Source organism: Lottia gigantea (assembly GCF_000327385.1).
Source record: "Lottia gigantea unplaced genomic scaffold LOTGIsca_136, whole genome shotgun sequence".
Taxonomy (NCBI): Eukaryota; Metazoa; Mollusca; class Gastropoda; family Lottiidae; genus Lottia; species Lottia gigantea.
The window spans coordinates 686,290-713,439 of record NW_008707550.1 but is presented as its reverse complement, the minus strand read 5'-3'; the positions used below and the strand labels follow the sequence as shown (position 1 = coordinate 713,439).

The window sequence follows — 27,150 nt, the reverse complement described above, 5'->3', positions numbered from 1 at the left end:
ACATTGTGCTAAATTTGTAATGTGTTTAAAGGGAAATAAACATGTGTAAGACTTTCTTCCTGTAAAATGGATAAAAATGAAAAATCAGCGATACAACAATTAATTGACTATTTAAAGGAGCATGACCACATAATAATATACTAACCACTCTACATTAACTCATCTCTCTTCAGTCACATATCTAATTTTATAGTTGTCTATACACAATCAATCTACAGCTAACAGAGATCAATTTTCATTACAAAGAATAATTTTCAGAATGAGAATTTCTATGGAATTCCACAAACTTTCTTTGTTTTCCAACTGATGGGAGCTCAGTTTCCAATACCTCAAAAACTTTGACAGTGTCTGCACGAGTTGAGAGGAAAAATTCTTTAATTTTGCACATCTTTGGTGCTTGAATTTCTTTTTATTATTTCAATATTCTAGGTCAAAATAATAGTAATTTGCTTAAAGGGACAGATGCGCCATTTCTTTTGACCAATCATACTTTAGTCTCAGAAACGGAAATTTGCTTAGCCAATCAGTAATAGTGTTCACAGTTCATTGTCCAAATTTAAGCCTTTAAATCCATTTATGTCCAGAAATATCCACCTTTCAATGAAGAATCCTCGTTAAGATACTCTGTGATATATAGAAAAGACATATGTATATAGAAATAACAATTTTTGTACATGTCTAGTACTTTTGAAGACTATTTACATATATTCAAGACTAAAATCAACTTCCAAATGGGGCACCGGTCCCCAGTCCCTTTAACATCTAAAGCCTTTAAATGATCATGAAATCAGTGTTCTCAATTCAGCAGCCCATCACCACACTAATATCAGTGATCAAGCTCCAATAAAATATGATTTAATCTCTAAAGCTAAATTATAACTAAATTAGTATTATCAGTGTTTTTCTGGTCTGAACTTGTAAAAGTCTTTAACTGATGAAAACTGGTGCTTGTCTTTGGCAGTTGTTTAACACAAGAATTATTTTGTACAATGTCACTTTGAAACATAAGCCTATCATCATAAAGTGAAAATCTTGACTTGTTAACTAGTACTGGTGTTTTAACTCTCCGTTTTATCTTATCACTAGAGTTAGTGTTTTTGTGGTCCTTGTGGACCATATTTGGTGCTGATCGTCGAATCGTGTCCCCATCACTATTGACAGGCGATTCTGATGAATCTTTCAATGATAAAGATGTTGGTCGTCTGCTCTGACCATCAGCTGAATTACCAATCACAGTCTCTTGTAATTTAGACTTTTTAGCGGGACTCAGATCTGATGTACTTTTAGATTGTACTCCATTTTTTACCCTTAATACAGAAGATTGTGGGTCATTTGACTGATGCAACTTGGCAACCCCAACTTCAGCAAATCCTAGCCTATTTTCAATATAAGATGGGGAAATATTGTCATGATCTGTAGTGCACTGATTTCCCATGACCTGCAAGGCGAGATTAGTAGGTCTTGTATGTGTTTGACCATTTTGTAAATAAACTTCTGTTTGACGGTGTAAATTGCTGTGATTTTCTTCAGGTGGATTTAAAGGACTGGTTTCATCAACTAACACATTATGATTTGCTTGTGGTCTACAATTAGACGATGTCTCTCCTTTATTCACTTTATAATTTTTGCCAAACAAATTAAACTGGCTTAGTTTCAATCCTATAACTTGTGGTTTAATAAATTTGCCAAGTTTTTCACGAAACGATTTACTGTCACCTGACTTCTGGAAGTTTGAGACTCCATTACCAGGTACATTAGCCACTTTCGGACGAGCAGAAATTGGTTCACCATGAACTTGATTCTGTACATAAGGAATTGGGGGATTTCTATGTTGATTTAACACATCGTTTTGAACTAAAGATGTTTCTAGATTATCACCGACAGATTCAAAGAGATTCTCCTGCAATGAGGTTGTGTCGTCACTACTTTCACCGACACCATTATTAACTAATCTATTACCACTAACAGCTAACTCTTCATCACTACGCTTATGAGTATTCCTAGCAACCACTTGATTTCGACCTTGATTGGGTTTCATAGCAGCACTGTTTCTGGCTTGAGTGATATTGTTAGTTTTTAATGGTGGTGCTGGTGGTTTAGGTGTATTATCACTATCAACAGGTGTAATAGGTATGACAGATTCAGTGGTTGAACCACTCATATCTTGATACCAGTTGTAATTATGGCTACTATTAGAAAGATCATTTCGGTCAATATGTGACAATAATGGAATGGTTGAGTCTGGTGGACTATTGATTTGATTTTCACTAGATTGGGTGTCTGCTTCATTTATGGTATGATTAGGTATAGAGTTGACTGTTTGTTTTTCTAACTGGTGTATAGTCTGGTTTATTGTGGGTGTCATACCTATAATTACAAAGTTATTCATATTTTTCAATTCTGAACTTATGAAGATCAAAGGGAGATAATGTCAAAATATAAAATGTATACTACAGAATGCAGAAAGCTAAGGCATTTTTACGCACTTAAATCTGACTCGATTACCCTAATCAGAATGACGTCACAAATCGAATCTGATTTATACTGCAGGATAAATGAACATTATACTATTTATAGTTTACAAGATGGCCGCAAGGCAGGAAGAAATTACCGTGCACGTAATGGTTTTGACATGTTGGACGCCATTACTAATGCGGAAGTTAACAGAGCAACGACGCTCCAAAGTTGATTTACTCGATTAACGTATATCGATTTGATTTGCTGCTACAATAAATGCGCTGATTACCATAATCAAATTTGATTTGATACAGGATAAATGGTTTTTAGACCAAATCGAATCAGATTAACCCAGGATAAATTCGACTCTTCTGTAATGTTTATAATCACACATCATCATTTTGGTAGATTAAAACTAAAAGGGAGATAATTCTCAAAAGCAAAATTAAAAAATATTCTCGCATATTCAGAATTCCGGGTATAGGCTTCTTAACATTCCTCCCAATAAAAATCATTCTAAGATCATTTATCATGTAGGCCTATCATTTGAATTACAACACATTCACCCTTCTTCTTACCAAACTACCTTAATTCTTGTAATTTTAACAGACTGTTGTAATGCAAAGTATAACATTGTAATGAAAACAAGTTGGATTCCCTTTGCCAAAAATCAGATTCTAGGATCAAGAAGGATGTAACTCACCTCTGTGTTTTGAATCTTGAGCCCACATCATGATCATATCACTTAACCTTTCCTCAACACACAGTACAGTTAATCTAGCATCTGCATCAGCATCCCAACAATCATCCATAGTCTCACGTAGAGATCTTACAGCCTACAGAGTAACAAATCATATCAACTTTTATAATCTATAGAGCAATAAGATATGAAACAGTCTGTCACTTTCAAGGTAGTTTGTAGTCTACTGGGTTTGAATATCCCTCAGGGCTATGAAATATTCTCATGTCATATTTTATGCTTTCCACTGCTTTTTTGAATTCTCAGTGGCTTAGGGCAGATTGAGCCAAACAATAAAATAGCTTGTAAATTTCCTTCCAAATAATTGTATCAACCAAAGTTGAAATAAGAGAATAAGTCAGCCTAACCTGATTGGTATCTTTCCAAATTTCAGAGAATTTAGGTCTGGTTTTATTTCTGCATACTAAAAGTTGTAGTTGTTCGAATGTAGGATGTATGCCAGCTTCTGCCTGGTATGGTAACATGTAGTCTGGAACTGGGGCACCTACAACATAGATACATATAAACTTAGCTTTCAGTCAAAATATTCCCCTCTACCTTTTTAACAGTATCTACTGGCCACAAATATAAGCTTATATAAGTTTTCAGTTTTGGGAGATCAGATCAGATCCCTTTCATAAAATTTAAACTTTTGCTGGATAACATTTGTCAACATAAGCTAACAGGATGTCAAATTAAAGAACCTTTTTTCCAAAATTACAGAAAAAGAAACACTATTACCTTGATACAGATCTATACATCTAGTTGCTACCTCCCATAACACCAAACCAAGTGCATAAATATCTATTTGTTTTAATGAGGCTTCACAATCTCGTAAATTGACAGCACCATCTAGTAGTTCTGGAGCCATATAACGTAATGTTCCAACCTAAAGAATACATAATGAATTATACAGATTTAATTCATCGATCAAGAAATTTATGCCATCAAGGGGTGTAAATATATAAGCCTAACAAACAAACCATGCATATTTGTTCATTTATAGGTAATAAAAACACAATTGACATAAATAAATCCTAGTTTTCTGCACCAGATTTAGCTAATGCTGACAAACAACAAACAAACAAACAAAGTGCAATAAAGAGAAGTTTGCAAGCCAGCCCAATAGCATCCTTATTGAACTTGTCTGATGCTACCACTACATGTTTTGGATATAAAGGCCTAATCAGAACATCTTATTTGGGAAATAGAGATCAACTTTTCAATATTGTATGCAGATATTATTGGTTGAATCCTCTCTTGACTCTTGCAGATTTGTAATCATTCTGAAGGTGGTAAATATCATCTACTTACATCCGTTAAAGAAGTCTGTTCAGCATTTTCAGAATGGCCATTACGGATTAATTTAGAGCCCATAGCAGACATACTAAATCCTAAGTCAGCTACGACACAGGACAGATCAGATCTTACTAGAATATTTCTACTATTAAAATCACGATGGGCTACTGCTGGTTTAAATTGATCTGTAAATGAAAAAATAAATCAATGTACAGCCATTTTTTGAAAGCAAGTTTCCATGACAATAAAAATGGTTGAGATTTTCTAGATTCTAAATTATATTGTCTTCCCGCTATGGCCCAGCTGGGTTGACAAAAGTAATTAGGAAAGCTGACTTGTTCAAGGTCACCAGACTTTTATATCTAAAATATATCCCTTTTTTATCAATTTCATATTAGCAATGTTTTTAATAGAATTGAATCAGATATTTTACATGTTCCTTTTTAAGTTTATAAATTTAAAAGAACACACCGTCTTACTAAAAAAGACTTAAATATCTTTTTTATATATATGTTGATTTTTTAATGACTGTTTCCAGACTTTGTTGTCTATTAAATCAATTATGATAACAGTACTTTATGATTTGAGAATATCTTGTGCCAAGATTCAGACAATTTATGAGTGATTATATCAATTAAGTAAGATTATCCATAATCTCAAGAAATATATCCTAGATCACAATATCTCATTATTTTGCTAAAGCCTAGTAACACTTCAGTCTGAAAAAGCTCACAAAAAAAATATTTTCCTTGATATCAAAAGTGTCTTTTAAAGCGATTATAAAAAGGTTTTCTAAAATATTTATGTGTATCAGGGACACTGATAGCACCATTCCAATTTTCACTATTCCATCAGACGTCTGTGGTTCCTGCAATTCGACAAAAAATAAGTGTTTGATGAAGTCACTTATCGCAAACATGCTTGTAACACAAGGCCTTCGAGATTAGTGACTTCATCAAACACTTAGTTTTAGTCGAATTGCAGGAACCATCAGTATCCTGAAAAAATATAGAAAACCTCTTTACAATTCCTTTAAGCCAAATTTGACATTACTATTTCCATCTACAATGTTCAGTTAATGTTCAAATTTTTTTAGTTGATTTCGAGGTGAAGAAATTATCAGTTTATTCTTGTTTGGAAATCCGCTTTCAACTCTGGCACCAATTCTGACTAGTTTTGTTCATTTCCTGAGCATTGCTTGTTTAAGGAGACAACCATTTATAGAAACATTGACATTCTGAATGCTTTTGTCAAATTCAAGTTGTTAATCAAATTGTTCTTGACTAGGAATAATGTTTACTACTTTCAAAAAGACTTTTAATTGACAAACAACACAATTCACTAAAGAGATCTATCATCTTAATATATACATAAATGAAACGCAATGGCTATTTGCACCTTCACGGCGAATATTGTCTTTAATTTCCAACTTTTCCATTGTTAGCCGCCAATAGGAGAGCTTCATTACTGTTGTGCATGGGCAATGAATTGTTTCCCTGTTTCTGCGCTACTTTTTTCTGGACAGTGAAGCAATTTTGATCGTGATTTTTTTAGGGTTAGGTAGTGGTGGTCATATGTTGTACCACCATGGTGCGAATAGCCATGACCTTAATGAAAATGTAGCTGCACAAATTTTATATATAAGTTTTTACATGGGAAAATGAATTTTATCATAACCTATTTTTTTCACTGAACATTATAAATTGGCTGATGACATGCAGTTTATTTTAACAATAGAAGGCAGGTGACTAATGGCTTTTATAAACTCTAGAAAATAACAAGTGTCAAACTCTATTTAAAAAACAATATAAATGTGATTACCTCCTTTTGTGATGTCATTATGTAAATGAGCTAAACCTCGGGTAAATGAGATACACATTTTACATAAGGTGGACCAGTCAACTGTATTATGTTTTAAATAGCTAAATAACGAGCCAGTTGGAATGTAAGTTAAAATCAACATATACTGCATATTGCCGTCCTGGGACAACCGTTCATCAGATCCATAAAATTGTAGCAGACTATCATGTTCCATAAAAGGCAAAGAATAGATGTTCTTCTCATTAGTAAAGTGTTGTTTATAGTTAGCAGAATATATCTTCACTGCAACTTCTTGATCATTCAACAATCCCTTCCATACTTCACTGTAGCGCCCTCTGTTTAAAACAGACGACAACTTTAAATCCTCTAGTGTAAAATTTGGTGGTGGTGCTGATTCCATGATATTTAGCGAGTCCATGGAGACTCGTTTAGACGTAACAAGCACACGATACAAAAAGTAAACAATAACAGTAACAACGGCAACAGAACAGACAGATACTAAAGATATGATGATAGTTCTTTCTCTGTAATGCTGGTCAAACTCTGGAATTACTGAAATATAATTAACCAATGGTAAGGTTCAAAGACATATTCTAAATTTTATGCTGCAATTCTGATAAAGGTGAGAATATGTAGGATCAACCACTGCTCAAGGTACCATAAAAAAAAGACATGATATTTTGCAGGATTATATGATCCAGCAATGACATATGATATTCCAGCTATAAAATCAAGAACTGGCAACCATTTTTCATCAAGAATAGATTTACATTAAGCAAAAGATTATGAAATTTTTTTTAAAAGACGGCAACAATACGACACTACAACTTGGGCTAGTACAAATGATCAAAAAACTGACACCATATAACTGTTTTCAGTTGCTTCCAGCAAATGATCAAACTTTAACAAATGAGCTAGTTTGTTTAGATTGTAAAGATTATCATAATACTCAGCTATCAGAACGCATGATTTTGGAAAACATCTGATGTTCTGAAACTGTTGTGAAAAAGATATAAATATATGTACCTGGTATGGCTGTAGTATGGAGACTAGGAATATAAATATCTGTCATATTTTCATTACAAAGATGACCTGTACAGCAACAGAACTTAGATTGTTGGGAACTGTTGGTAGTTGGTATTGGTTTGGGTGCTGTTTCTGATAAACAGTTGTTGCTGGTACATACATCTCCTCCTATCCAACATCCTACAAAACATAAAATATACATATAAGTTTAATTTTAAACCAAGATATAACAAGTTTTTTTTTGTATAATATGACTTCAATATGAGCTTTTGTCATTTACTTTTTAACAAGGTTTTTTCGAACTAGCTGTAAATAAGACCAAGAAGTTTGGACATGGTCATTATGATATATATATAATCTGTTCTTAGCCTCCATCATGTACTGGAACTTATTGCCATAGTTCTCCAAAACAAATATCAATATTTCCTCAAAACTTTTTAATTATCATTGATATAATTTATAAATCAGATCAATTTGTCGATGCTGGCACATGTTTTCAACTTTTTTGAGCTACTTGCAATAACTTGGCAAAATCTGTATCATCATTTGTGTCAAAAGTGTCCAGTCTATTCACAAACAATTCATGATCAAATTCCCCGTATCACAAAATATAAAATGCCACCTGCATATCCAAGTTGAAATTTGATTCCAACAAAAGACAGAAGAGGTGAAGAGAGGTGCTAGTTTGTGAACCATGCACAATTATCACTAGCAGAAGTCAAAAGAAATAACAAGTGGTATACAGACAATAAGATAAAAGTGATTAAACTAAGAATGCAGACATTTCTCAAAATCATTACACAATTTTAAAAAGATAGTTAAATAGTTTAATAGTCTATAAATAAAATGTGTCTGCCATTTTTCTATGATTATAGAAAGTGAAATACAATACATGAAGATAAAAAAATATATAAGACATTATGGAGCCAGTGTATGAACATATTCCACCTGTATATAATAAACACAAACATAACTTGCATCTCTTCAATAAGAAATTGAATGATAATTTTTCAGTGCCAATGAATAGGATAGTGTTTAAGAGCTACTCAAGTAGACTAATGAAGATAAACAACATCTTGCATTGAACAAGGAGGCAAATTTCATATCTTTCACTTAAAATCTTATATTCAAAGTTTTCAATTCTTTTAACCTCAAGATTTAATAGTTTCAAATAATCTCATGAGAAACTTTAGATCTAACAGATACAGCCGATGTGGTAATGAACGAAAATAAATTAAACTCTATCATCTGGTTATCAACAGTAGCAATCAAATAGCTATATTCTTTTTATTTAACATGGTATTATACAGCTTGCCTAAAATAATCTTTTAATATCATAAGAACACAAGATCATCCAAATACCATTTAAAAATGTTGACCCATAGAGCTAAAGTTCATGTATTGCCTCATTGAGACTAGAGAAATTGCAGGGACCTAGGCTTGTATATTTGTTATACGTAACATTCATTATAATATTCATAAACATATCATCCAAATCTGACCTCACCCAACCGGAGATATATTTTGATGTTTGGGCTCAGAGAAGATAGGGAAATCCCATGCCACTATAAAGACTGATATAGTATATATATAAACATAATCATATAATATACCATTAAAATCTGACCAAAACTTTCTGACTAATATTGATCTAAATTTTGATGTATTGGCTCAGTGAGTGAAGACATCCTCCCAGATTCATTGAGTAAGGGACTATCAGTATACCTATATAACTGCAGACAATACTGTTTCTGCCTTCTGGAAGCATATACATGTACAAAAGGAACATCTTTTATCTTCCAATCTGACATAAGATTAGGATGAACTGAAGACAATTTGACCTCACATTTACAGCTCTAACATTATTTACACATAGACTACCTTAACCACATTATCATACACACTGAATCATATAAACTCTACATTCCCAGAACATTTTATTAATGGGTGTCAAACAAGTGGAACTGGTTTGCAAGATAAGCAGAAGTATAAATTTCTATCAGTTTTTTATGTCAATTTTTGCTTCATCTTTGTTGACAGACGTAAGAAAAAAGGCAACGCAGTCTAAATAATATTTACATTGAGTCTCACAAGTTGTGATAAGTCTAGCAATAACTTCACCATTTTTTATATCAAACAATGAAGTCTTTGAGAGAGGCTGGAATCAACTTGTCAGTTATGGTTTTATCGAGTGATAATCAGTCAAAACAAATTTACTGAATCATATCAAGTTATTTTCATAAGCAGCGTGTTACCCGTTGGAAAAGTTGAAAATGTTATCTCTATTCCTCAACAGAATAACTTCCATGCTACATTGACATTATACACCGTGTAGATTGTATGTTCAAATTATATTATATAATGTAAATAAACATTAAGTGTGAAACAACAAATCTTATTTTCAAATGATTTCTGCAGATGAATTGAGTTTAGAGATGAGAAATGTTGGATATTTATTTAAGTAAATAAAAGATAACAGTGATATAGATATATTCAATATTTTCATTTTTCTTTGACCATATTTGTGTAATGCAATAAACAGTAAACAATCAAATTCACGATGAGGATGGCGTTGATTCACAATATTTAACATCTGTAGTTTGAATTTTTTACAGCTGAACATTTCAGATTGATAATTTTTAAATAATTTTCATCAAAAACATCAGATTAGGTGAAATGTACACAAATATGACTCATTTTAATAAGTTCTAGCCAACTAGATATTTTTTTCCTTTAGCTGCTTTTAGAGCTCTATCTAACATAAACCTTAAATGGAAACTGTACAACATTAAAGGGATGCAAAACAGATTTTTCCAACCGTCAGCTTCTATCTCTACTGGTCTGATATTTAAATCAAATGTTCAACCATAAACCCCTGACCATATATTTAGATCACTAGGCAAAAAAACAAATTTTCAAAGTAAACAGTATTTAATATGATAGTGATGTCATAATCTAGGCTAGTTTAATATCTGTTACATAAAACACTGCGATTCAACAACATATACCCCACTGTGTTAGACAGACCTTTATAGTTTATTTAAAGTGTAATAGCAATTAGTCATGATATTTTGTCTGTAATATTGTTATTCTTTATGTCTAGTTTGAAGTGTAATAATGGCATGTATTTTAACACCACTAACTTTTAGAAATTAAATATTCATAGATTGAACTGATAAACATGTCATAATAGTGTTTTTTAAGTATGAGTATGAGAACCACTTCAAAGTGCAACTTATAATTTCTACACAAAAACTCTTTCATAATCTGATATTTTATAATTTCTTTGTTATAATGATGTTGAAAATAGGTGCATAAATTGACACTGGTTCTTTAAAGGGATTATATAAAGAGGTTTTCTAGTTTTTTATGTGCATGGGGGTTATTAATGGCTTCTTGCATTACTCCAATTTTCCATCAGATAACTGCCATTCCCGTAATTATAATAATACCATACCGACTGAAATTTGGAATGGTGAAAATTGATACTATCATTGTTGCCAATACACTAAATAAGTTTACAATTCCTTAGTCTCAATATTTCTCACTAATTGACATAATTCTTATTATAAGCTGATGTGTTTAAAATGGCATTCCTAGATTGCTTTTCATACTCAGTATTGATCAGCTAGTTAAAGGGACAGATGCGCTAGTTTTGAGCAATCATACCTCAACTCAATCAGTATTAGGAGTAACAGTTCGAGATATTTTTAAAGAATTATGCCATTTTCGAACCTTTCTAGACTATTTTCATAAGTTTATTTGAGACTCAAATCAACCCCTCAAAATGGTGCATCTGTCCCTTTGAGGTCATCATAGAAATTTTGATTTAGTTTTTAATTTAAAGTTTTCCATAACTGAATTTTGCACAATTAGTTCCTATGCATATGCATATGGACTATATAATGATTCAGTGAATGGTATTTATAAAAAGTAACTTTAAATTCAAACAAATTTATATTGATACAAAATAGTTTTGACTTTTGGCAACTGAATGATATCCAAAAATAATTATGTCAATTACAAACTAATTAGAAATCAAACTCATAGTAGGGTGAATACAGTAATTAAAGGGCTATTCCCATTCTGATTTCAAGAAATTCTTGTCAAACAAGAATAGCTGTTATAAGTTACGAACATAACTCTCATGCAACTGAGTTGAAAGTTGCAATCACTCATAATCGCTATTCTTATTCGCGTCCATATGCAATAGTGTGAAGGCACCTTAAAGTGCTAGAGATTGAAATCGGTCTATTGATAAAACCAAGCCAAGCCAACTATGTCAATTTAGCATTATTTCATATAATACATACTCAGTTTCCTGATTTAAATTTTTAAAAGCCCTCCTCTCTGGAGTAGTTAACCACAACATAGAGTCTCTGTGGTATGGTAATGTTAGAAATAAAATAAGTTAATGTACTAATAGCTGTATATAAGTACTATAAAATTAAGTATATATAAAGTATGTCTGAGTAAGGAATTAATACTAGTTATCTAGAAAATATACACCAAGGTCGCACTGAGCCAGACATATTGATCACTCTCTTTTAGAAATTTCCTCCCAGACACACTTCCAGCAAAATAAACCCAAGAACAAGGAAATGTCAAGCCCACATTCTGTAAAATTCAATACGGTTTGTTTCAGACGACAGGCTTGCCACCACACTTAAATTAACAGTGGAATCAAATCTTTAACAGCTAAGTTGCCACAAATATTGATGTGTGCCAAAAATATATTAAAGGGAATTATTGAATACACTGACTTTAAAGCTAAAGTATATCAGATTGTTATAAAAAGTATTTTAATGAAGGTTTGCACATTTTACAAAGGAAACTACAGACAACCACTTGAAATGAAATGAAAATGGTGTTTTATGTCTTACTTTTCCGCACCTGAATAACTAATTGCATTTGATTTCTATTAAAATCTATTGAAGTCCCAGTCAGCTGAATGTTCCAGTTCAATATAATTATGTTTGAAATAACCTGAGTTGATATGCAGTAATTTTTATTTTGGCCGTTGCGTATCAAAATATTTAATTATTTTGACACCTGACATCTATTTCAAATTAGAAACATTTACAAGCAAATTCATTAACAAAAAATCCAAGATGCATAAAACAAAAACAATGGAATTGGAATATTATATGGAAAAAGCTGAAATGAAATGAATGGGTTCATTCTCATGCTGCACATGATCTTCAGCAAGGTATGTATGTTCATCAAATAGTATCATTTATACAGTAAAGTTGTAGATGGAAATTGAAAAGAGTACAGATGTATACAGTTGTATGCTTGTGAATAGCAGGGTATAAAACTCTATTATATTTTATTTAAGTAAGTTTATCTAGTAAAGGTTCATAATGACAGAACTCTGTACAATTATTGGAATATATTTGGTTTTAATAGTAAGAATAATTATTTCATTAAAAAGAAAATGAATTCCACATTTTCAATTTCCAACTATTTAAAATAGTAAATGACTAGTTATACACCATACTAACTTTAGAATTACATAAAGTGGAGGGAGGGCAAAATTTTCCTGTCCTAAATGAATGGCTCTGTTTATCTTGATACACCCAATAAGATCCAATATCAAATCAAAAGAAAGTAAATTTCTGGACCCCATGAAAATAATTTCTGGGCTCTATATAAATAAAATCTATGTAAATAAAATCTAATCTAGACTTCATGTAAATAAAATCTAATCTAGACTTCATGTAAATAAAATCTAATCTAGACTTTATGTAAATAAAATCTAGACTTTATGTAAACATTATTTGGATGTCATGAAAAAAATATTGAACTTCAAATATAAAATCTGGACATCATGTAAATAATATCCTCATCACGTAAAAAAAACAAAACTGAATAATTTCATGTGAATAAAACTGCAAGTAGATAAAATACAGACTTCATGCTAATAAAATTTGCCTTCATATATAACTAAAATAAATTCTGGACTTCATGTAAATAAAATCTAGACTTCAAGCAAATAAAAACTAGATTTTATGGAAATAAAATATCAACTTCATGTAAATAAAAATCTAGACTTCATGGAAATAATACCTTGACTTCATGTTAATACAATCTAGACTTTATGGAAATAAAATCTAGACTTTATGTTAATAAAATCTAGACTTTATGTTAATAAAATCTAGACTTTATGTTAATAAAATCTAGACTTTATGTTAATAAAATCTAGACTTTATGTTAATAAAATCTAGACTTTATGGAAATTAAATCTAGACTTCAAGCAAATAAAATCTAGACTTTATATAGTGTAAATAAAATCTAGACTTCATGTTAATAAAAATCTAGACATCAAGTAAATAAAATCTCAACTTTAAAGAAATAAAATCTAGACTTCATGTTAATAAAATCTATACTTCAAGTAAATAAAATCTAAACGGCACGTAAAAAAACCAACGCGACTAGGTTTCATGCAAAAAAGAGCTTGTTAGAATTTCATGTTGGCATTTATTTCTATAAAATGTTCTAATATGATGTATGATGTGTTTGAAATATCAGACAATTAGTCACCAACATCATACAATCTGCAGCAGAAAAACAAAATGTAACCTTATATTGGTTCAACATAGAAATCTTGGTGTGACGAATATGAGAAAGATTCTTTATAAACAAAATTGTAATGGCATAAGGTTTACAGAAAAATCTGTTGTACAATTGACATGAAATTATCACATGTGTAATATGATTCATAACCAGGGCTGTTGACTTTGCTGAATTTCCAGACATAACTGGCAAGCCAGCTCAAACTTTTTCGCATGTTCTGTTGGATACCAAGTTTAGGTTGGACAAATAGTCTAGTTCAAAATCCAAACCACCAATCATGATAGAATATTTTCATTGAAACTTCTCTCTCAGATTATGACATTTTAGCAATCAAATTTATAATTATAATTTTTAGTACTAATGCATAATAAATCCTGTTATTAAGACATCTTACATATCACCTGACCTAGAAAATACTTCTGTTTTCTATAATTCCTATTTATACTCTGATTAAAAGATATTTGGCAATGTTTAAAAAGAAGTAAATTTAAAACCTTCTCTTCAGCAAAAACTCATTAAAGTTTTCTATTTTGTCTTGCAAAAATCTTATATAAACATTATTGGCATACCTACAGATTTTTTTTTATTCAGCAACTCAATTAGGTACAAAATTCTTAAAAACTTCAATAATAATTAGAAAAGAATTCAGTTAAACTTAACTATTAGCATATGTTTTGACAGTTTTTGAATTATTATGTGCATGTGTTTTAAAATAATAACATAATTATAGGAAAATATATGAAAGCCAAGAATAGATTTTTTTACAATCAGATACAAATATTTTTAAACATGTTAAGAGAAAATCCTTGCAAATTAAATCAGTCAAGTGTTTTGAAGATGCCAAAACAACTTATTGAAGCTTCAGGTGATCTTTAATTTAGCCAGACGTGTCATACAATTTTACATTAGTGAGATTGGCGGTACAAATGGGGACTTAACAAGGGCAACTGCTAAGGTGTGCAACCTCTTGGAGAATCAGAGTGGGTTCTCCCTCAAGAAAAATTTACTAAAATAAATTAGGGTAGTCACATATCTTTGGGCAAAAACGTTTAAAAATTGGGGTACAAGCCATTTTTCTAGCAAGGAAAATGTCCAACCATAACCTTACTGATGCCACCACTGATTGTCATTTTTAAGTTTAAGATCTCGAGAGAAACCTAGTCTAGCACCAAATTAGAAGGAAATTTTCAATATCTTCCAGTATTTCTAGTTGACTTTCTCTTGCTCTTAGAAATTTACATGATAAAATTGAAAAAGCTTAAAAAATGATTGATATAAATGATATTAAAGTGTTGTATCATAAACTGATTACTATACTTGGTTTAGACAAATACTTACACCCTTTATATGAAGTTCGAGCAATTAATTTAAAAAAAATATGAAATATAATATTTTAATTAATTTGGCAGCCATGTTGTAGTAATAGAATGTATTTAAGGTATGTTTTAAAACCGTGTGTTTGATTAAATAAATATTATTAATGATTAGGGTGTTTTATATAAATAAACACAACTGGACTGTTATCAGTTAAAATACACACACGCTATACAGAAACAAGATAAACTTTGATGAAATACCTATTATAAAAATAAGAACAAAGATTTTCTGTCAAATTTTCTAAATTCATAGTATGAATACTATTTAGAAAAGCTAAAAAAAATTTTCCTACAAAGCTTGACAACAGAAATATATAGTAATTATTGTACTATCAAATCTGCCCACTGCTAATTGTGAATGCACAAAACCCATCTGTTTTATCTGAGTTAAAAACCACAGTTCGCCATTTTATTAGGGGTTGGTCTTCAAAGAACTAGAACTGCACAAATATCGCCTAATTCCCACAAATAAACTAGAAATTTTACTTTCTATTTCCATACTGTCTTTTCTATTTATGGTGAGAGTCCCAGGAGGATCATTCGGGACACATAAGGATTTGAAGGCTCAAGTTTCACTGTTACTAATTAGCTTAACTAAAAAATATATATTTCCGAGACTAAGCTAATGTGGTCAACTGGATGGTGAACTTATCACTTTAATGTAAGGATCTCATTTTGAACAAAAATGATATGATAAATATATATTGATTGGATGGGGTTATTTTGATAGAAATGTAAAAACAACATCTAAGGTATGAAAGCCTATAAAATTGACCTATTCATTATAACCAACTCATAATAAAACATCATATTCACAGATCAATCAAAAAAATTCTGCTGACCGGATTGACAGAGGTTATCAGAACAAAAATATAAGATCTTCCATGATAAAAAGCACCACAAACATATAATTATCCTGAAAAAAGTACTTTCATAGGCAATTTCTAACTACAGTAAATCAATGGGCCAAAACTAATCTGTTTCTTTAATTTATGTATACTCACTTCTATCTATTGAGATCAGAATAAATTAGCAGGGAAAATAACTACACATCTTGCATGAAAGTTATCAGTACAATGGAGCCATTGACTCATTGATTTTACATTGCAACTCATGAATTGATCAAATATTCACCAGAATCTGCAAGCGAGCAGACATAATGACATTTCATTCACCATTTTGTTATATAATACAGAATTATGCTCTCAGCTCATATAACTATAGTCTTGACATTGGCAATAATAGCTGTAATATAAGAATCTTAGCTTAGTGGAAAGTTGGTAAAAGATATAATTATGGCTGGCAGTTATTTGTATACCCAACCCTGAGATTATGTCATTGTGACATTATAAAAGAGTGAGTTATTGTGAAATATTATATATTAATTCTTATCAGAAGAATCCATTCAGAACAGACAAGACTAAAAAATTATTCACAAAGTATTTATTAGTTGTCGTCATTTCAATAATGCTTACATTAAAGTGATACTACGTCTTAGAATGAACATAAAATTTAATTCTCAAGAATGGTCAATATGAGTATATATTCATCAGTTAGCTTACCTGGTGTCATAAAGTTACAACAAAATCCCTGTAAAATCTGGAAAATTCATAAAACTAAGTAATTATTGAAAAACGCTAAATCAATATTAAGCGTTTTTCAATAGCTAAATGTGTTTTTATGGATAATTACTAAGTTTTTTGAATTTATCAGATTATATAAGCATCCTGTTATGTTATTTATGACACCAGGTATATCTATTGATGGATATATGCTCTTATTGGCCAAGTTTCAAATTTTCATTCTAAGACGTAGTATTCCTTTAAAGGTGGCATCTGTATCTTTAAGGAATCTAAATCAGATTCCAAACTGTTATGTAGCTGACCTTAAATTTCAGGATTTATAAAAATTACAATAACTACCGGTAAGGGTGTTATGACATCATTGGCAATTATTGTACATGAGGGCAATTCTTGAATTAATAGAGAATAGTCTGGAAGTGTTGACAATCTTTAACAGTACTTTCAGGAGAATTGTATGAGAATCAGATGTGGGATGCTAATGATAAGAATAACTGAAATTAAGTTCTATCAACTAGTAAAATCACTAAAAGCAACAAGTTTTCACATTTGAAACACAGGATCAGCTTTATCAAATGTAAAGTTATGTTTCCATCTGAAGGTAATAAGATGAATAATAAGATGGCAGTATCCCTTTGTCTATTTCCTGAAGAAAGAATCTGAAGTAAAGTCAAGCAGACTGTATGATTTTGTCTAACTTACTGGAAAATTTCTTGAATTTCAGAATTTGGCCAAGAGTGACTTAACTAAGAGTCTTTCACTCATGTCTATATAACTTAGTATGATCAGCCCTAGGGAAATGGAGAAAAGATCACATTTCTGGTTTTCTACTAGTATGTATAAGTTAATGAAAAAAAATCTGATAGAAACACTAGTCTTATATTTCATCCAATCTTCAAGTGTATAAAAGGTCAGGGTTTTATTGGGTTACTATAGAAAATGGCCAGACAGTTTAAGAACCACTGGGTCAACAGTAGGGAATAAGAAATGAGAAAAAAGAAGATAAGTATATTATAGTAAGATATTAGTATTGATCCTTCTGTGTTAATGACACCAACTGTCATGGAAACTTATCTTCACCTAGGTTTCAATCCAAAAAAAAAAAGTTATATAGGCACAAGTTATTTGGATATACTTTCACTAATATTTATAAATTAACTCAACATTTCACATGCTCATACATACTGCCTTATCATTTTCTCTTGATAAAACTGCCTGTGTTTTTTTTTTGTATATATAATATTTATTTACATATTAAGATCAGGGAAGAGGCTTTTACTTATAGTACCCTCTCCTTAAAATACAATGAAAGTATAAACAATGTAGAAAGGAAAACTGTACATGAAGGAAAAAACATATCTAAATCACACTACATATTTGAATTATAAAACGCTGCCTGTATGAACATGTGATAGAAATAGTATATCATGTTCTTCTTTACCTATGCCTACTTTTATATGTCTTACAAACAGTGAAATAGAGTTGTTTCGTATTATATTAAACCTGAATCTATGAAAATGATATTGATTTGAATTTAGACTAGCCAGTGTGTTATTAAATGAAAAAATTATGCAAATTACAATACAATAGTAAGCTATAACTCGTAATTATGAATTATATGAAAGACAACGCATTTGATAGTTTCTAAATAACAGAAACAAACTACTCTTTTCTACCATTTAATACATCTGTCTGAAAATAGTCTCTTTAATCATTGTTTGATGAACATTACATCAAATTTAAATGCTTATGAATTTGATGTTAAAAATGTTGTCAAAGGGTATTTTAACTCATTATACAGATCAGCATATTTGACTGAAGATAGGCATTCATGGAATTTTCAAAATTAATTTTGATATCTTTTGGTGATCTAGACAATAATTGTCAACAGAGATGCATTCTTGATTTGACATGAAAATCACCTATTACTGAAAATTCTTTGGATTATCAGGGCAAGGACAATAGATGTGGCCTTATCAAAATTAATATTAAAAAAACTTCAACCTAATTGCATTATGTTATTACTTATTTTGACAAAAACAATCAAAACCATGTAGCGAACTGATATATAGATGGTAGATGACCCACAATAATATCAGGTCAGAATACTGTCTGCACGTTTTGTTCTCGTCAATTGATTGAGGATTAAAGTTCTTTAAATACATTTGAGTTAGGTTGAGAATAGCGTATATACATTATCTATATCAAGATGTATTATTGATCTCTTGTCTGGGAGGAAATTAAAGTAAAATATATTGTTTACATAAGACTATTGACCAGAAATAAGAAATCTACAAACCTTGTTTGATGACGCTAATTTGACTTTTGTTATTTGCGTCTGTTGACCATAATGTGAAACAATATGTCTTCTCCTCTACACAGCGTATGGTTTTATTATCGGGTAATATCTCGCCGCCATACAATGATTTATCACCAATTGTTCCAGTTCCATCAGAGTATTTGACAGCATTGTCTGTATCATCATCATTCACCAATCCAGTAGCACGGTAAGATTTGTCAGAAAATGCACAGATATTTTCACTGTGAACTGGAAGAAAGAATAAAAAGACTGTTTTTCAAATGCTAGAATCATTTTTATTTAGTGAAGAGGCTTTATTTGTTCCATGTATTTGATGACAAGTGCTCTATCTTTTTTCTAAAACTGAATGGATAAATTTCACGAGGATATTGAATGAAATGTTCAATGGAGCTTAGAGAACTATTGCACCATGGTCAGCTTAAATGACAATGTCATACAGACCAAAAAATTTAACAAAGCCAAATTGCTTATGTACAACTTTGGAATATATGATCTTTGAATTGTCTTGAAAGCAAGTTTGTCCCTTGCGTATTTCTTAGATTAAACCAGTAGACAGTAGAATGTTAACTTATTTCTAAGGTTGGTCTGTATGACCTAGACTATTATTATTGATCCAGCGGTAATAATTTCAATAAATCTTCTAACCATATATAGACTATTTCAATCAATATTCAATTCACCTAAACTTTATTTTCATTAAATAAACATTAACATGTCTGTATCCATTAGTTTATAAATAACTTATTTACTTGATTAATTGTCCAGTCAATTTCATTGTTACACCATTGTCATCAACAATGCACCTTCCTTTGAAATTTGACTTTCAGCTTTAAAGAATGGTTGTTCATATTCTAATTGAAAAATAGCTTCCACCAAATCTTAATTACATCAAACTATTAAATGCCAGTTTAAAGGGACAGGTTTGCCATCTTTTTTTTGACCAATCATACCTTCGTCTCAGAAACAGGAGAATTTCAGATAAGCTATCAGTAAAAGTGTCAACAGCTCACTGTAGAAATTTGAGCCTTTAAATACATGTGTGTCCAGAATTATCTATGTTTGAAAGTTAAAAAGACGAGACACTGCCATATATAGAAAAGACATACATAGAAATAGAAATTGAAATTCTTAGTTAGAAATAATTTGAAGATTTGAGTTGTACATTTATAGTAATTCAGAAGACTATTAACATATATCCAAAACTACCCCCAAAAATGGTGAATCTGTTCCTTTAATATAAATGTATGCGAGTAATTAACGAGACATTTACTGAATGAAAAGTAATTCTAATTAACATGCAGCTTCAGACATTTTTCCTTTTTGTGTGTGGTTTGCATTCATTCTACATCAGTCAACAACATTTATAAAAATGTAGTTTGACCTGATAATGCGACTTGCACTATAATATATGACAATATACTATTAACGGAGCAATGAAATTTTCAACAATGAATACGACCAAAGTAGTGGTTAAGCTCTTATAACACACAGCTTTTTATACGCCCACACGTAAGATGGGCGTATATTGTAATCACCCCGTCGGTCGGTCAGTCCGTTCACATTTGGCTCGTGCTCCCTCTACAGGCTACAGTTCTTTTTGGATTCTTTTGATTTTTATTTTGTATGTCAATGTTGTTATGAAGATGATCCCTATTGATTTTCGTGATGATCGGATAATTTTTCACCGAAATATCGTGTCTGACTTTACGTTTTTCTCTATTAGTTATATTGTGCAACTCGTGCTCACTCTACAGGCTACAATTCTTTACAGATTCTTTTGATTTTTATTTTATATGTCTATGTCGTTATGAAGATGATCCCTATTGATTTTCATGATGATCTATCGATTTTCATGATGATCAGATAATTTTTCACCGAAATATCGTGTCTGACCTGACGTTTTTCTCTATTAGCTATATTGTGCAACTCGTGCTCACTCTACAGGCTACAATTTTTTACAGATTCTTTTGATTTTTATTTTGTGTGTCAATGTCATTATGAAGATGATCCCTGTTGATTTTCGTGATGATCGGATAATTTTTCACTGAAATATCGTGTCTGACTTGACGTTTTCCTCTACTAGTTATATTGTGCAACTCGTGCTCACTCTACAGGCTACAATTGTTTACAGATTCTTTTGATTTTTATTTTGTATGTCAATGTCATTATGAAGATGATCCCTATTGATTTTCATGATGATCGGATAATATTTCACCGAAATATCGAGTCTGACTTGACGTTTCACTCTATTAGCTATATTGTGCAACCCTGTAGTCGCTAAAGACTGTTTAATCATTTCTGACAGCTGCCAGTGGGCATATGTTACCTTGCCTGGCAAGCTATCTTTATTGGTTGGGATAGTAAAGACAATTTTTTCATGTAAAAATGATCAAAAATGAATACAAGTAGCCCCAGATTCAAAGAAAAAAAATGAATCAAACTATCTAGCTATTATTTCATTAGATTTATATTCATTAACCTATTTATTTCTCTTAACTGAGCTTATTCATAAATGTAATTTGAGAGATTTTAAATTGAATTTGAATAAAAATCTGTTCAGTTTGTTAGGCCCCTTTAAATAAAGTTTTAATTGTAATAATTAACAATAAGTAACCAGCATTTGGTTAAGTGTTATAGGTCAAAAACAGTAGAACTTCTTAATTAGTGGAGGATATGACTAATTAGTGCAATATTATACCACTTTAACATTGATGTTGGCACTTTATTCTCCTTTATCAAACTTCCTGGCATTACACACTTCTCTTAGCTTTCCTTTTTATCCAGTTTCTTTCTATGAACTTGGCGTTCAATCAAATTAGATCATAACTTTAGTTTCTTCACCATAATTTCAATAAAACAAGCTGACTAATATCCTCTTTTTACCAATTAAAGAAGGAAATTTACGATTTTCATTTGTCTTAAAGAATTAGTCAGTCTGGAACAGAAATTTATAATTCAATCAAAAACAAGTTCAGAAAACTCATATTAGTGGCGTTTCAAATATTTACCAAATGGAATAAACCTCTCTGATCCATTTCCAACTGTCATTCTCCATTTCAATTTGAAGAATAGATACCGTTAAAAAAAAAATTTGTTTTCCTTTTGAAAAATGTTTGCAAATTTCTTTTTTCACCAAAAGGGAAACATTTTTTTTTAGCCCAGGACAGGACATGGTAAAATCAGTATGTTTTGTGAGATCTCTGTATTATAAATGCTTCCAAGTCCTATGGAAAAATATTGCTAACTGTAGTCAAATCATGATTAAAAGCTATGGTTTGCTATATCCGGGGGTGATTTTGGTTTTGAATATGTAAATTCAAACAAATTCTAACTACTATGAAAATATCATAATCCTTTCAAATATATTCAAACTATGTCTTTCCTATATGATAATTATGAACACCATGTATTAGAAAGATCAACTTTAGATGGTAAACTGTGAACACTATTACTAAAACTTATATTATATATTATATTATTAGCTAAAAATGTTCCTGTTTCTAATACTAAGGTACGATTCGTCTAATGGGTGGCGAATCTGTCCCTTTAAGTTTAAAAACTTTACAATATGTATACATTTTTTTTGGAAATCTTCATATATGGTGGAATAAAAGCTAATAAATATAGCATTTTAAATTCAATGTTCAATGTCTCATTCATCTGTATAAGCTGAAAACATTCCTGCAGAAATGCATATGTATCAAGAAAAAGATATTCTTTTCATTCTAATCCATATTCACAGGTGGAAACATAACAGAATCTTTTGCTTATTCAAAAGAATGATTACAGTGGCCTACTTCAACAATTTACTGTATGACAGCAACAAATCTGTCACCAGAAGTCAATTGGTGCTGGGGTCTACATTTTGTATCGAGGTGGGGCAGGCATGTCACCAATAAGAGTCAAAGGTGCGAAACCACGAGTGGGTTTGGCTGTCTTTCTCTCAAGAAATTTTTTAAAATTAGTAGCCAGAGAGCGCATTTATGTCAAAATCCCAATCAACATCTTTTAGCGACAAAGCTTCACCTTTGCAAACTAGATTTGACAACCTCAAAATTCTGATTGTGAACTGCCATAATTCTCCTTGGAAATGAATCTTCTGTGGTTACAATCCTGCCTGGGAAATGTATTTTCAGTGATTCTAAACACATTTGATATGCAATTTCAAATTATGATGTAACTTGGGTTACACCAATGATGCAAAATTGCTAATCGAGTCATCAAATTTTTTAAACCAATAAGCACCAGTTCCGAATACAAGGTAAGGTCACCACAAAAAGTTTTTAAGAATTAGAAACAATCAATAGCTATTTCCAGTGGTCTGAGACAAAAAATTTTCCAATAAAATAGATCTATTGTGCTATGAATTTTAATTGTTTCTGATATACATTCAAGTAACCTTGGAAGTGTGCACTGACAACATGTCCAGATAACTTTGATGCTCTTGATAGTATCAGAAGATCAGTCTGTGTTGCCAGGCTTTAAGGAAGGCTGTAGAATATCTTTTTATTGCATTACTAAAATTTTGTCATATCATAAAGAATAGAATTATTTAGAGAATATAACCAAGACTTAACTATCAGACTCCCTCCCCATGGATATTGAGCTTGTTAATATTTAATCATTGTATTAATTGATCATCTAGGCAACTGAAATATCAAAAAAATACTGCAGTGATGTAGGCCTATTTATGTATCAGGATAATAACCATACAATGTTCTCAATTATCTACTTATGGTGTATATATCAACTGTTTATACAGTAGCACCCTTATAACGATTTCATAACGCCCTGCACGTGCAATCCACATATTCCCCACGTTCAATTACGTAATCTTGTTGACAAGCACTTGAGGTTAAAGCAGACGACAGTTATATTTGAGCCAGACGGTCTATTATTGACCTATCATCAGCTTGCAGACAGTTCGACGTCTATGTCATTAGCAAACTTTATTGTTTCGAAAGGAAAGTAGAGCAGTTTACGAGACATGGTCGCTGGCAATATTCCTTGCCGAAGTCGCCCCACATATTCTGCACTACATTTTGCACACTTGTTATCAATCTGTGTGCAGTGAAATATAGCGTAAATCGATTCATATGGGGTCACTAGACGATATATCCAACATGATTACCTAATACTTGTAATATACAGTGACATATTATTCTCTGTAATACAAGACTAATGACTTGATTTGAAGTTTTATTATATATATATATATATCAATTACCTACCTTTAATTATATTAAGCCATAATAAAAATATTGTTACTCCTATATTACGGCACATTTTGAAGTTTTTTCACCGCATTCCTATTTGGCGTCAGAGTTAAGACACATAACAAAATGGCGCATATACTTTGCAGCTACACTTTACAGTTATATTCAACCCAGCTGCACAATGTGAAATCCGTCAAATGAGACATTTTCGTTCAAATTCAGCAGCAAACGACTCCAGATCAATTTCAATTCTGATCAGTTGAGAATAGTTAGTCGGAATCGACCACTGGGTATAATCATGACCCACTCCAATGTCGAGACCGACTGGTCGAGTTCATTCTCTCATAGGGTAGTCAGTCTCTTGACGCCAGTTGGATCATGCATGACTTAATCGGCTGAGTTCATTCTATTTCGGGGATTTGATTTAAGGGGTAGCCAATGAGAAAATGCCATTTATGTGCATTTGCATAAAAAGTGGCAATGAAATTTAATATCATCAAAAGATGAAAGAATATTAGATATTATTGTGTTTTTGATTGGCTGTTGAGTACTTTGATATTGAGTTTTCTACTGGAGAAATATGATAGGTCAACTGTTCACGACTCACTATGAATACATCTTGATTATACATGTATTAATGGATTGTTGCTGAGGAGACTGGTTGTCGCCAGAATTCAAAAGATAAACAGGAATCTTATACCATTAATAGCATTATAGTCTTTTATATAATGTAAAAATGAAAGAGACCTCCTACAAGTTCTGAAAAAGGATCTAAACAAAACATTCACAGAGCAAAAAATACATTGTGTTTATCACATATTTGACATGCATGCAAAGAGGATTATGAAAAGTCATGATTATCCACGTAATATAAAATCAGTTTTATGTTACGTAAGGTCAAATAAATTTTAGTCATGTTCAGAGTTGGTTTATATGTAAACCTGGCTACATGGCCCATATTATATATAATAGTCCCTTTTATATAGAACTGTTTGTTCCAAGTGTAGTTGTCAATCTTGTAGATCTATGACCAAAATATCACTGGATGCAACAAAAATACTATTTTAATAAGAACTGGCGCTCTTTACTAATGCAGTGTACACTGCGTAGATTAACTGCCAGTAACCGAATACTACGTCAAAACTGCACTACAAAGTGTATACGTATAGATTTTAAACACATGAATTGTTTTTATAGTATATCATACTGAACTGTTATATACATGTATCGTACGAAATAGAGCAGAGTTCCTCCAAGAGAGCTATATGGAGTATTGTAGGGCCGTATCTAGAAAAGGAGGAAGGGGGAAATATGAATAGTGAATCTACGAGGTCAGTCTCGAAGGGCCATAGCCCTTAAAGGTCAGGGTTAATGGAGCTGCCAGAGGCCCCCCAGAAACCAACGGATTTCAGATGGCCCAAGATAAATTTCGAGCATTGAGAGGGTTTAATTTTCACTTGAGAATAAGGAAGGCACGAGAGAAAAGCCACGATCCTATGGTCCTTCCACAGCGACAGTGAGCCACCATTGATCTCAATGAAGGAATATCCAATATTTTGTGATCTTAGTACAATAACACTATGGTATGCGATTGCATGTGCATTTATGAGTTTGCTCCACATACCGATACTCTGTTTTTTTCTGTATCCTCACTAAAACGAAAAATTTATCTGAATGACATTAACCATGCATGTTTACAAAATTATTCCCAAACAATAGTAATATCCAATTTGAAGAAAGGATACTCTGATTTGATCTTCAAAAGAAACACAAAGCTACAACAAATATATATAATAATCAAAGGGTAATCTTAGTTATTCCAAGAAAAGCTCCAGGACAGCACACAAAACTCACTGCTACTGATTACTATTGCAAGTACTAGTATACGTAATAGTTTTCTGTGGTCTGTAGGCCTGGTAATTTTACCTTGAGATTTCTTTTTGAATTAAAGAATGGATGACGGTTGTATGTTTTATTGTATATGCGAGAAAAACTGTAGATGTAATAGTTTAAAATGATGGATTATTTTTCCTACTCCTATTGAAGGTACTAAATGCCTTACAGAATTTTCATCAGTCTACTCTTTATAAACTGTCTGGTGAGCAGCAGCTAGTAGACTACAGGGCCTGGTATTATTCCCATCCAAAGTAACAGACGATTGTTGCCTTCTAAACCTGAGACAGGTTAAGGAATCATTAGGTGCTAATTCCACTCATGCTGAGATAAACCTCAGACACCACTTCAGGTCAGTGAGAAAGGATCTACCCTGCAGAGATTCAGTGCCCATTCGCAATTCAAAGTTTTCTACTGTAACATTTTAAATCGCTATAAAATTTTTGAGAATTCAGAGTGAATCAGAATTTAACTTGATTAGCCAAACATAAAATTTGGAGTGATAAATGGGTAATCAAATTTTTCAATCTAAATTGAACCCTGCAGAGATTATGATGAAAAATGAAGGTTTGATATGATTGTTTTGTGTAAAGTAACCTAACTAAATGAAGTGTTATCAACTTATATAAATGTCACAGACATGATAAATCACTTCCAAGCACATGTACAATTTCAAACACAACAAATATATTGATATAATCTAGATAGAAAATGACCAGAAAAACACAATGATTTATGTTTTATTTTTCTCAATATAACAGAATTTCAATTAATAACATCAAGATTTCTAGAATATTTAGCACTGAACCTTACAAATTATATACTGTATTAAATTGATGAACATAGA

At 31.4% G+C, this 27,150-nt stretch overlaps 3 protein-coding genes across 3 annotated transcripts; all 3 read right to left on the bottom strand.

The window, feature by feature from the left end:
* Window positions 1-868: 868 nt before the first annotated feature.
* On the bottom strand, window positions 869-2,038 carry LOTGIDRAFT_172580 (hypothetical protein; the record flags this gene model as incomplete). The annotated part of the gene is made up of 1 exon (XM_009049468.1): window positions 869-2,038. One exon carries the CDS (start codon window positions 2,036-2,038, stop codon window positions 869-871), a length of 1,170 nt encoding a protein of 389 aa, XP_009047716.1.
* A 119-nt stretch (window positions 2,039-2,157) lies between these two features.
* Window positions 2,158-6,716, bottom strand: LOTGIDRAFT_172579 (hypothetical protein; the record flags this gene model as incomplete). The annotated part of the gene is made up of 6 exons (XM_009049467.1): window positions 2,158-2,186; window positions 3,161-3,293; window positions 3,565-3,701; window positions 3,938-4,085; window positions 4,511-4,680; window positions 6,317-6,716. 6 exons carry the CDS (start codon window positions 6,714-6,716, stop codon window positions 2,158-2,160), a joined length of 1,017 nt encoding a protein of 338 aa, XP_009047715.1.
* Window positions 6,717-7,342: 626 nt separating this feature from the next.
* On the bottom strand, window positions 7,343-24,480 carry LOTGIDRAFT_172578 (hypothetical protein; the record flags this gene model as incomplete). The annotated part of the gene is made up of 3 exons (XM_009049466.1): window positions 7,343-7,522; window positions 19,174-19,422; window positions 24,426-24,480. Coding segments are annotated over 3 exons (484 nt in total), but the record flags the coding sequence as incomplete, so codon positions are not given.
* Between the last annotated feature and the right edge of the window lie 2,670 nt (window positions 24,481-27,150).